Source organism: Electrona antarctica (assembly GCF_951216825.1).
Source record: "Electrona antarctica genome assembly, chromosome: 2".
In the NCBI taxonomy this organism is placed as follows: Eukaryota; Metazoa; Chordata; class Actinopteri; order Myctophiformes; family Myctophidae; genus Electrona; species Electrona antarctica.
In genome coordinates, this window is record NC_136807.1 from 8,783,270 (window position 1) to 8,796,086 (window position 12,817).

The window sequence follows — 12,817 nt, forward strand, 5'->3', positions numbered from 1 at the left end:
TTATTAGCATCAGCTTGTAATTTTTGCATTTAGTTTTTGTTTTTCATTTAGGTATGCCTTTGAAAACGGATGCTTTTAGGACACATTTGAATGCAACCTGTAGCAATTAGTGGTTATCGTATTAGTCAGAAACCACCCATTATAAAGATGGAATCCATATTAAACTTTAATGAGCGTAGCCAAAAATGCACTTATCTCTGTTATGGCTTTTCACAAAGACCTGCTGGTTGTACAATGATGCAGTGTGTTGGCACAATTGCTAATTTTCACCACCTGTCCACAGGAGATTTTACTAAGAATACCGTAACATTCAGTTGAAAAAGAAACCAATCCAAGTACAGAAAAGGAATATATACCAATAATATTCTACAACAAAATTACAACACCCATTAATACATTTTGTGCGGGAACCCCTTTTGGTGTTAGCATCATGTTATGCTTTAGCTATTGAAAAATAGCAGATCTACAAGCTCATAGCGCGCCACCGAGTGGCGCGCTACGAGCTTGTAGGTCTGCTATTTTTGAAAAATCGAAGAACGACTGACATAGAAACGTAGCTTTTTCAGAAAACTGTCAGGATGTAGAAGACATTTTTAGAATCTGATCTCAGGTCAAAATGGGTTAACCTACAAAACAAAGTAAACCTAATCACTCAGATAACCAGTCAGAAAGTATACATGTGAGCCCAGTCTCTTGGTGCCACACATTGTACTGCAGTGGTTTTCAACCCTTTTCATATCAAGGCCCATTATTTATTGAGCCACGGAGCACCATTTGATGACATTTAGCCTCTCAGACACAAAACCTAGATTATTTTGTTATCGTTGGATACGATTTTTGTCCACATTTCCATGCTGTATTGAATGTGGTACCATTAGGAGAGAAATCGTCAATCAAATGATAAATGATAAATGATAGATGATAAATATATGATAGCCTAGATACATCTTAACATTGAATCACCCAAAGAAAAGGCTGATTTCCCCCAACCCACCCAACTGGTTGGGGCCATTGGATCCAACTATCACCATTCGTATGGAATGGATGCTTGCTGATTGGAGCCCATACTATGGCTTGATTTCTTGGGGATCGGGTGAATTAATACATTTCTAAGTCTTGAGAGCGTAAAATGAAGCCAAATGGACCCATGCGGGTCCATTTGGCTTCATATTGCGCTCTCAAGAGTTAAAGATCTACAAGGCTCCATTTGGTTACCAACTCCATCATTTAGTTAAAGAACTACATTTCTTTACTTATGTAAAAGTATCAATACTGCAATATAGAAATAAGTAAAAGTCCGTAATTCAAAACAAAAGGTATTCATCAAAATACACTTCAAGTACCAAAAGTAAAAGTACTTATTATGCAGAATGTCCCATTTCGACATTTATTTCAAATAGCAGATCTACAAGATCACAATGCGTTGCATAGCGACACATTGTGAGCTTGTAGATCGGCTATTTTCAAATGGCCGAAATGTGGGCTAAAGTGGTTACTGTATGTTTTGTCAAAATAATGAAAATCTACAAGGTAACTAGTACATTTTCAAATAAACCTAGTGGAGTAAAAGTACAACATCTGCCTCTGAGATGTAGTGGAGGTACTGTAGTAGTAAAAGTACAACATCTGCCTCTGAGATGTAGTGGAGGTACTGTAGTAGCAAAAGTACAGGAAGTAAATACCGGTACACAAATGAAATACAAATGGCTCAAAATTGTACTTGTACAGTACTTACCTAAATGTAGTTGGTTACTTTCCACCACTGACATCATTGTCAGCCCCCCCCCCCCCCCCTTTCCCTTTTTTTCATAATAACATGTTAACTTCTGAACTGTCCACAGCCTCCATGGTTGAGTGGGGAACATAGAACCTTTTATAGAACCTTTTCTTAGTTATGTGGGGAACATAGAACCTTTTATAGAACCTTTTCTTAGTTATGTGGGGAACATAGAACCTTTTATAGAACCTTTTCTTAGTTATGTGGGGAACATAGAACCTTTTATAGAACCTTTTCTTAGTTATGTGGGGAACATAGAACCTTTTATAGAACCTTTTCTTAGTTATGTGGGGAACATAGAACCTTTTTCGAGTGGGGAACATAGAACCTCTTTTTGGTTAAGCGGGGAACATAGAACCTTTTTCGAGTGGGGAACATAGAACCTCTTTTTGGTTAAGAGGGGAACATAGAACCTTTTTTGGGGGGCCGGGTGAGTGGGGAACATAGAACCTGGGGAACATAGGGATGACCCCCTGGTAACAGCTGTTAGTTACTACCATTCAACCATATCACTGATGGTGTCCCCAATCCCCCCCCCCCGCCGCAGTGCTCTGTGGGACATTGAGACCGGCCTTCAGGTGACCACATTCGCCGGCCACATGGGTGACGTCATGAGCCTGGCCATAGGGTCCGACAACAACTGCTTTGTGTCGGCATCGTGCGACATGAGCTGCAAGCTGTGGGACGCCAGAGAAGGAGTGTGCTGTCAGACCTTCACCGGCCATGAGTCGGACATCAACGCCATTGGAGTAAGTCTCCTTTACAACCTTTTTGTCACTAGCTTCCACTCGCCATGTGTATAGACACGTGCACACCGTATTGCATTGTCATTCACAGCACAAGTTTCTTGACAATTTTTATTTTTCCAGAGATGTTTTTCTAAACTTAATTCAAATTGTGTTTTATGGGGATATATATATCAAAAAGAGAAAAACCTTCCAAGGAAGGGACTGCACACTCCAGGGAACAGAGATGGACAACTTACTGCATCAGCCACTAGGCCGGCCTAAGGCTCTGGTCAGACTCTGCCAGTGGGCCTAATCAGCCTAAATCCCCTCACCTGTGCAATTTCCAGCCTCTGCCTCAGCCAATTGATTGTCATGGTAACCCCACACCTGACAATTGATTAGCCTACCTAACCAGTCCACTTTTCACAGACAGACAGTTTGCCCTCTTCACACACAGGCAGATACAGAGATCTCCATGTGGGACACAGTCAGACAGTTTGCCCTCTTCACACACAGGCAGATACAGAGATCTCCATGTGGGACACAGACAGACAGTTTGTCCTCTTCACACACAGGCAGATACAGAGATCTCCATGTGGGACACAGACAGACAGTTTGCCCTCTTCACACACAGGCAGATACAGAGATCTCCATGTGGGACACAGACAGACAGTTAACACCCTGAGCGGCAAGGACGAAGTTCTCCACCCTATCAATTAGTAACGCCCAGCGCTCAGGACAGAGATTGATCAAAAGGACGGAGATTATTGATATCAAAACCGATCGCATCGTTCCACAGGCTGGGAGCGTCTGTTGCGCAACAATCAATGTTATTTCCCGGTGGGACGTCATCGAAAATGTCCCCCCCCCCCCGGTAGCCGACGGGCACGTACAGGTCTAGTAACTTTAAAGACAAAGAAAAGTACAGAGACACTGTCTCAGTTTCTTTTTCTTAGTTTCTTACATTTCTTTACATTTGTAAAGAAAAAAATCCAAAAATCTTTGGCCACAATACAATGGTCTTAATCTTCATTTCTGTGAGTTTTCAAATGCTCCGAAATGACCCCACACAAATCACGATTGCATGGGTATCCACTATCCAGCTGCACGGAAACATGTCAAGCTTGCCCAGATTCCCTTGTCCACAGCCTGCCGCCAGAGGGCGACTTTGGTCCGAAATATGTGCAGGTTATCCATGCGCGTAAGCAGATTCTTTGTCATGAGCTCTGTGATTTTTTTTTATTCCAAGGCTTTTTCATAAACCTCGGTCACGGTGGTACTGCAGTGCGTATCAAGTCACTTGCCTGCTTCGCTGTGTCTTTCTCCTTTTTAACTTTCAAACTCACGAAAACGTATTTGTCCTTTTGTAGCGAGTTGATCATGGTTGGTTTCAAGGGGACGCTGCTGCAGCTTACTGGGAACCATAGCGCTGTTTGCAAGCTTGTCTCCACAAACGATGCACAGTGGAATCGGATTAGATGTATCCCCAGTAAACGTGAAGCCAAATTTCATGTAGGCTACTCCTCACGCTTTCTTTGTAGGCGCCGCGTTGCTAGTCGTGGTTGTTGTTGTTGTAACCACCCCGCCCCCCAGGCGGCGCGGGGCTGGCGGTGCCGTCGTCAGCCATACATTAGCAATGCATTAACATTTCTAGGGCCGAGGGTCGTTTTACTGAATGGACGTTGGGCAGCAACAACAACGACGCAACAATGGACGGGGGTTACTTTCACTCAAATCTAACGGCACACCTGGCCATTTCAAACGGCACACTAAAGTGCCGCGGCACATAGGTTGGGAAACACTGAAGTAACGCACCAGTGTTTACTTAACGTAACGCGGAGAGCGCGCCCCACTAGATTCATGACGTGTCGAGTACCAAAAATCAAATGGATGCTTTGCATGACAACAGGTTTAACTGTTTACCTGATGAGCGTTCTCATGCACAGTGTAAGCAACACAGCAGTATGGCTCCAGTAGCCTGTTGCTTCTGTGGTGTTCTGTTTGCAATGCATGCAATGAGAATGCCTCCTCCTCCATCGAAGAAGAAAAGATTTCTCCAAACTTAAAGCAAACTTTTTTGTTTGTACTTTAAGTGTGTGTGTGTGTGTGCGTGCGTGCGTGCGTGCGTGCGTGCATGCGTGCATGCGTGCATGCGGCTTTAAGCAACTAGTCGACTATTCAAGAATCTGATCTCAGGTCAAAATGGGTTAAACAACTAGTCAACTAGTAAAAATCACTAGAAGTGAAAGCCCTAGTGTGTGTCTAAAACTCTCATACACTACTAAAAAATATCACCATTACACCTCTGATCCGGATTAAATTCTCCCAACCTCTCTTCTCCAGTTCTTCCCCAACGGCAACGCTTTTTGCTCGGGCTCGGACGACGCCACCGCCCGGCTGTTTGACCTGCGTGCCGACCAGGAGATGGTGATCTTCTCCGATAGCAAAATCATCGCCGGCATCACCTCCATCTCGTTCTCCAAGAGCGGACGCCTGCTGTTGGCCGGCTACGACGACTTCAACGCCAATATCTGGGATGTCCTCAAGGGCGACCTTGCAGGTGAGCCACAGGGTCGAAGGGGGGATGGTGGACACGTTTTCAGAACTCTTCACCGTAGGACGTGGCTTACCATCTGATAATTGTGTTACAAGCCCACGGGCCCCATGAACTGGGGAGTCATACTTTGAATGGAATAGTGTTTTTATGATATGCGCCCTGGTGTTTGGGTCGTTTTAGAACTGGACGTTCAGTGGGATGTACTTTGTTGTGATATACTAAACCTGGTTTAAATTTAGGACCAGGGGAATTTAGTGAAGGTTTAGTGAGGACCAGGGGAATTTAGTGAAGGTTTAGTGAGGACCAGGGGAATTTAGTGAAGGTTTAGTGAGGACCAGGGGAATTTAGTGAAGGTTTTGTGAGGACCAGAGGAATTTAGTGAAGGTTTAGTGAGGACCAGGGGAATTTAGTGAAGGTTTAGTGAGGACCAGGGGAATTTAATGAAGGTTTTGTGAGGACCAGGGGAATTTAGTGAAGGTTTTGTGAGGACCAGGGGAATTTAGTGAAGGTTTTGTGAGGACCAGGGGAATTTAGTGAAGGTTTAGTGAGGACCGGGGGAATTTAGTGAAGGTTTAGTGAGGACCGGGGAATTTAGTGAAGGTTTAGTGAGGACCAGGGGAATTTAGTGAAGGTTTAGTGAGGACCAGGGGAATTTAGTGAGGACCGGGGGAATTTAGTGAAGGTTTAGTGAGGACCAGGGGAATTTAGTGAGGACCGGGGGAATTTAGTGAAGGTTTAGTGAGGACCAGGGGAATTTAGTGAAGGTTTAGTGAGGACCAGGGGAATTTAATGAAGGTTTTGTGAGGACCAGGGGAATTTAATGAAGGTTTAGTGAGGACCAGGGAAATTTAGTGAAGGTTTAGTGAGGACCAGGGGAATTTAGTGAAGGTTTTGTGAGGATCAGGGAAATGTAGTGAAGGTTGTGAGGACCAGGGGAATTTAGTGAAGGTTTAGTGAGGACCAGGGGAATTTAGTGAGGACCAGGGGAATTTAATGAAGGTTTAGTGAGGACCAGGGGAATTTAGTGAGGACCAGGGGAATTTAATGAAGGTTTAGTGAGGACCAGGGGAATTTAGTGAAGGTTTAGTGAGGACCGGGGGAATTTAGTGAAGGTTTTGTGAGGACCAGGGGAATTTAGTGAAGGTTTAGTGGGGACCAGGGGAATTTAGTGAAGGTTTAGTGAGGACCAGGGGAATTTAGTGAAGGTTTTGTGAGGACCAGGGGAATTCAGTGAAGGTTTTGTGAGGACCAGGGGAATTTAGTGAAGGTTTAGTGAGGACCAGGGGAATTTAATGAAGGTTTAGTGAGGACCAGGGGAATTTAGTGAAGGTTTAGTGAGGACCAGGGGAATTTAATGAAGGTTTTGTGAGGACCAGGGGAATTTAGTGAAGGTTTTGTGAGGACCAGGGGAATTTAGTGAAGGTTTTGTGAGGACCAGGGGAATTTAATTAAGGTTTTGTGAGGACCAGGGGAATTTAGTGAAGGTTTAGTGAGGACCAGGGGAATTTAATTAAGGTTTTGTGAGGACCAGGGGAATTTAGTGAAGGTTTAGTGAGGACCAGGGGAATTTAGTGAAGGTTTAGTGAGGACCAGGGGAATTTAGTGAAGGTTTAGTGAGGACCAGGGGAATTTAGTGAAGGTTTAGTGAGGACCAGGGGAATTTAGTGAAGGTTTTGTGAGGACCAGGGAAATGTAATGAAGGTTTAGTGATGACCAGGGGAATTTAGTGAAGGTTAGGTGAGGACCAGGGGAATTTAGTGAAGGTTTAGTGAGGACCAGGGGAATTTAGTGAAGGTTTAGTGAGGACCAGGGGAATTTAGTGGAGGTTTAGTGAGGACCAGGGGAATTTAGTGAAGGTTTTGTGAGGACCAGGGAAATTTAATGAAGGTTTAGTGATGACCAGGGGAATTTAGTGAAGGTTTAGTGAGGACCAGGGGAATTTAGTGAAGGTTTAGTGAGGACCAGGGGAATTTAGTGAGGACCGGGGGAATTTAGTGAAGGTTTTGTGAGGACCAGGGGAATTTAGTGAAGGTTTAGTGAGGACCAGGGGAATTTAGTGAAGGTTTAGTGAGGACCAGGGGAATTTATTGAAGGTTTAGTGAGGACCAGGGGAATTTAGTGAAGGTTTTGTGAGGATCAGGGGAATTTAGTGAAGGTTTAGTGAGGACCAGGGAAATTTAGTGAAGGTTTAGTGAGGACCAGGGGAATTTAGTGAAGGTTTAGTGAGGACCAGGGGAATTTAGTGAGTACCAGGGGAATTTAATGAAGGTTTAGTGAGGACCAGGGGAATTTAGGGAAGGTTTAGTGAGGACCAGGGGAATTTAATGAAGGTTTTGTGAGGACCAGGGGAATTTAGTGAAGGTTTAGTGAGGACCAGGGGAATTTAATTAAGGTTTTGTGAGGACCAGGGGAATTTAGTGAAGGTTTAGTGAGGACCAGGGGAATTTAGTGAAGGTTTAGTGAGGACCAGGGGAATTTAGTGAAGGTTTAGTGAGGACCAGGGGAATTTAGTGAAGGTTTTGTGAGGACCAGGGAAATTTAATGAAGGTTTAGTGATGACCAGGGGAATTTAGTGAAGGTTTAGTGAGGACCAGGGGAATTTAGTGAAGGTTTAGTGAGGACCAGGGGAATTTAGTGAGGACCGGGGGAATTTAGTGAAGGTTTTGTGAGGACCAGGGGAATTTAGTGAAGGTTTAGTGAGGACCAGGGGAATTTAGTGAAGGTTTAGTGAGGACCAGGGGAATTTATTGAAGGTTTAGTGAGGACCAGGGGAATTTAGTGAGGACCGGGGGAATTTAGTGAAGGTTTAGTGAGGACCAGGGGAATTTAATGAAGGTTTAGTGAGGACCTGGGGAATTTAGTGAAGGTTTAGTGAGGACCAGGGGAATTTAATGAAGGTTTAGTGAGGACCAGGGGAATTTAGTGAAGGTTTAGTGAGGACCAGGGGAATTTAGTGAAGGTTTAGTGAGGACCAGGGGAATTTAATGAAGGTTTAGTGAGGACCAGGGGAATTTAGTGAAGGTTTAGTGAGGACCAGGGGAATTTAGTGAAGGTTTAGTGAGGACCGGGGGAATTTAATCGCCACGAGTGGTGCGCTACGAGCTTGTAGAAACTGACATAGAAACACAGCTTTTTCAGAAAAGACATTTTTCTCAGATCAAAATGGGTTAATGAAGGTTTAGTGAGGACCAGAGAGTGAAGTGTATAGCACCGAGAAGCACTTGGTTAAGCTTGGTCATGTAAAATATTTATGGAGCTGTACAAATAGATCTAGAAGTGTAAGTAATATTTGAACAGACCATTGGTCTTGAGCAGATGGTGCTCAAGCCCACACCATTTAGGAAGACAACTGCTTTTTATAAATCAGTACTTCAGCACGCACACACACCCATTATCCAATAGGCTAATTATATCACACACACACACACACACACACACACACACACACACACACACACACACACACACACACACACACACACACACACACGCAAAGACACACGGTCAAAGGGGGGATGGTGGACCGTTGCTACCGAGAATGGGTGCAGTAGAAGGACTGCTGCAGCCTCCCCTCCCCTACCCACAGCAGTGCTGCAGCCTCCCCTACCCACAGCAGTGCTGCAGCCTCCCCTACCCACAGCGGTGCTGCAGCCTCCCCTACCCACAGCAGTGCTGCAGCCTCCCCTACCCACAGCAGAATGGGTGCAGTAGAGGGACTGCTGCAGCCTCCCCTACCCACAGCAGAATGGGTGCAGTAGAGGGACTGCTGCAGCCTCCCCTACCCACAGCAGAATGGGTGCAGTAGAGGGACTGCTGCAGCCTCCCCTACCCACAGCAGAATGGGTGCAGTAGAGGGACTGCTGCAGCCTCACCTACCCACAGCAGAATGGGTGCAGTAGAGGGACTGCTGCAGCCTCCCCTCCCCTACCCACAGCAGTGCTGCAGCCTCCCCTACCCACAGCAGAATGGGTGCAGTAGAGGGACTGCTGCAGCCTCCCCTCCCCACAGCCTCACCTGCACTAGGAGCGGAAGGGCCCCCTGCGTTCAAAACATGAATACTTTACAGCTATCGACCGCATAGTATGTTGTGGATCAGATGAGAGACGCATCTAGGGCAGGCTGCTTCCAGATTATCCGATTATCTGCAGATGTATCTGATCCAACTTGCCGACCAGGGTTATTGGCGTTTAACTTAAACCGAAAGAGAAATGTCATCATCGTAGCTTGCAAAGTTAATTCAGGTCAGGTGCTGTATACTCGAGCTCAAGGGACATTAATGTATTCGAGGGGTTAATATGCTGTATTTCTACATGGGTGTATACAGTGTTTGCAAGACCCACACGTCATACGCTGATGTGGCAGTCAGCTGACCAATTAGGCCGGGTATTTAAGCTCACCTAAGCCAAATTCCATTACCCAAAATCTCGGACGCTCGCTCGCTCACTCACACTCGCTCGCTCCAGCATGGAGGTCGCATAATGTCAGTGCCGAATGTAAATCGTTGCAGTTTGTTTATTAACAGAGTTCAATCTAGCTGGTATTCAGGCCACGTATTTAAAGACCTCCATGTAAGTTGTGTGAAGTCCACAAGATGGTAACATATTTCGCCAGCTCACCAATTTCACCATAATTTGCCATGCTGGAGTGACCGAGTGTGAGTGAGCGAGTGGCCGAGATTTTGGGTATTGGAACTTGGCTCTAGACTGCATGCATTCTTCCTTCCTTCCTCTGCATATGGTTCCTGGTTGTTGTTATGCACCGTTTGCTCCCACCGCCACCCCAGCACCACCGGTGGGCTCTGTTATTCCTGTTCCCCATGGGGGATTGTTATTGTATATCTATCTCCCTTTATGTTTAATGATGGTGTTTAGTTGTGCCGAGCAGGGAGAAAATTGCAGCAGAGCCGAACGCCAAGATAGTATATTATATGCACACTTGTATTCTGATTCTATAATAAATATTGGTTAAATCTATTGATACTAAAAGAAAAGAAAAGAAAAACCAAACACTGAAATGTACGCTGTAAAACTCAACTGAAACTGATGACATATAATTGCATGTAAAATCATCTTTCTTTCACCGCTATGTCATGAATTCATTCATTCATCCTATAATCCATTTAGCTGAACTGAAAAAGTTCATAAGGTACAAAAAAAAAGCATAAAATAACATAAGACGACAGTTGCTGTGATGTGACAACACTGCTGTCACTTTCGTCCTATTTGAGGTGTTCTGCATAGTGGTACTTCTAGGTATGTGCAACAGTCTGAACTGAATGGGTGACTGAATGAGTCATTTAGGCTGTATGGATAAGGCTGTATGGATAAGCCTAATTGTCTCCGACAGGCGTCAGGCGATAGCATGGCAGAGACTATGTTTTCGCCTCCGTTCGTCTGTCTGCGTGTCTGTCCTTCTGTCTATTACCAGCTAATCACTGCTCTGCTCCAAAAGTAATGTCACACAAAATCCATATATATATATATAATCGCCACATCTTTTGTCCTCATCATCCAAACTGATGTTCGATGATCGTTGAGTACACTGAATTTCCCCCGAGATTATCTCACCTGATAACGGCAACTGTTTTTAAATGTGTTATGAGCACGGGTCGTGGCCCAGATGCATCTGACAGCTCTCTCACTCTATCTCTCTCTGCAGGTGTCCTGGCTGGGCATGACAACCGTTGTAGCTGCATTGGTACGACTGAAGACGGCATGGCTGTGGCAACAGGGTCCTGGGACAGCTTCCTCAAAGTCTGGAACTAGTCTGAAGGTAAGCACCACTCTCTGCATTCCTCACGCAAACTTTTCACCCGCCAATCAATCACTAGGACTTAAGAATTACAGTAACCATGTTCAATCTCTCAGTATCACCAACATTTTTCAAACTCCCTTAATTAACCACGTGTTCCATGATTAATTTTTTTATATGCTTAAATCAGACTTCTGAATAACAGATATTAAGGGGGAAAGAAACCAAGAGAGACATTTTGGTGCATTAGTCTCAGTGTTGTCGAGTAACTTAAAGGGGAATACCACTCATTTTCAACATTTTACTACTAAGGTATATTAATGATATAGTAAAATGTTGAAAATGAGTGGAATGCCCCTTTAAGTAACTAGTTACTTTCAGTAATATTACTTTTTACCAGTAAAGTAACTAGTTACTTTTACATTTTGAGTACAAATGGCGGTGTGCGGGTCTCTCCTCCTTCTCTAAACGTTTGCTGCTCTGCCAGGACCTGTACGCACCTGCTGTGAAATTAAACCGGGTGTGCAGAAGTCATCTCTCTAATGATGAGTAATAATGTAAAAAAATATATTTACTTAATTTACTAGTTACTAGTTAAACTAGTTAAACTACTATTTTCACCAGCCTGTGGGTTTGAGTGTTTTATTTATAATGGTAGACTGGGTTGGGATGGAGTTGCTTTGCAGGCTGCTGATCCGATCTAGACTCTAGAGCAGGGGTTCTCAACGTTTTTGGCCGGGGACCCCCGAAAATGCTTTGGCAACGTCTCGGGACCCCCGCCCCGCCACCCCTCCCGACCCCCAATATAAATTGACTGCTACAATAACCTTAAACCATTTTGGGCGGGAACCCCTTTTGGTGTTTTAAGCATTGTTATAATTTAGCTATTTAAAAATAGCAGATCTACAAGCTCATAGCGCGCCACCAAGTGGCGCGCTACGAGCTTGTAGGTCTGCTATTTTTGAAAAATCGTGAAAATACTTTTTTTTTAAAAATAATTTGGGGACCCCCTAAAATAATTTGGCGACCCCCCGAGGGGTCGCGACCCACGGGTTGAGAACCCCTGCTCTAGAGCGGATACGGAAACAATGCTCACTTAAACCGCCCGGAACGCGGAACAAACTGGGTAGTGTAACACTCAGCCCAGGTGTAGTTTTCATTTAGTCTGTAATTTATGAATTCATACACAGTAAAAGTCTTAGGGCTGTATTTTGCGTGTCTTAAGTACCAGGTCTTATTACTTAACTTAAGACCTGGAGGCGTGGTCAATGCTCTTTGGCCACTCAGAATAGCCAAATGGCATTGATCACGCCTCCAGGTCTTAAGTTAAGTAATAAGACCTGGTACTTAAGACACGCAAAATACAGCCCTTAGTGTACAAATGGAACCAAGTGGACCCATCATGCTGTGTACACTATAGAGTACACTTTTCAGAGTTAAATTAACAATGAGGATTTCACAATGTAGGCTGCAGAAAACTGCTAATGTTGAAAATGCAAAGTAAGACTTGTGGGGACAAAAGATGCAATTAATTAAAGATGAAAAAACATAATAAGTAAGTAGTTACTTTTGGCAGGGAGTAAAAGTAAAGTAATAATATAACTTTTATTTTTAAAGTAACTAGTAATAACTAATAAGTAATTTAATTTAGAGTAACTTTGACAACACTGATTATTAGTTGATGGATATATTGAAATAGAGAACATTTAGAAATCTTCATGTCTGGAGGATAAAGAAGGCGGACAGTTTTCTGAAAAAGCTATGTTTCTATAGCTATCGGTCGTTCTTCAATTTTTTAAAAATAGCTAAAGCATAACATAATGCTAACACCAAAAGGGGTTCCCGCCCAAAATGGGTTAAGACCATGTGGCCTCACTGCTACTCGCCTCCTATAGTGAAATGGCTGCGAGAACAATCTCTGTCAACAGATATAGGCTTGGGTTACTTCTCAGCCAACATTTCTTTTGTTTGTCCAATACTGTTACTTTTCAGGAAATGGACAAA

At 44.1% G+C, this 12,817-nt stretch overlaps 1 protein-coding gene across 2 annotated transcripts in view; it reads left to right on the forward strand.

Moving 5' to 3' along the window:
• Window positions 1–12,817, forward strand: part of LOC306936275 (guanine nucleotide-binding protein G(I)/G(S)/G(T) subunit beta-1-like) — a 35,954-nt gene that overhangs the window by 20,789 nt on the left and 2,348 nt on the right. For both annotated transcript variants that reach the window (XM_079519763.1, XM_079519764.1), the window contains exons 8-10: window positions 2,325–2,526; window positions 4,849–5,065; window positions 10,721–10,834. In XM_079519763.1, the coding sequence (XP_079375889.1) occupies window positions 2,325–2,526; window positions 4,849–5,065; window positions 10,721–10,827 (526 nt within the window). In that variant the 3' untranslated portion in view covers window positions 10,828–10,834. The remainder of the gene's footprint in view (window positions 1–2,324; window positions 2,527–4,848; window positions 5,066–10,720; window positions 10,835–12,817) is intronic.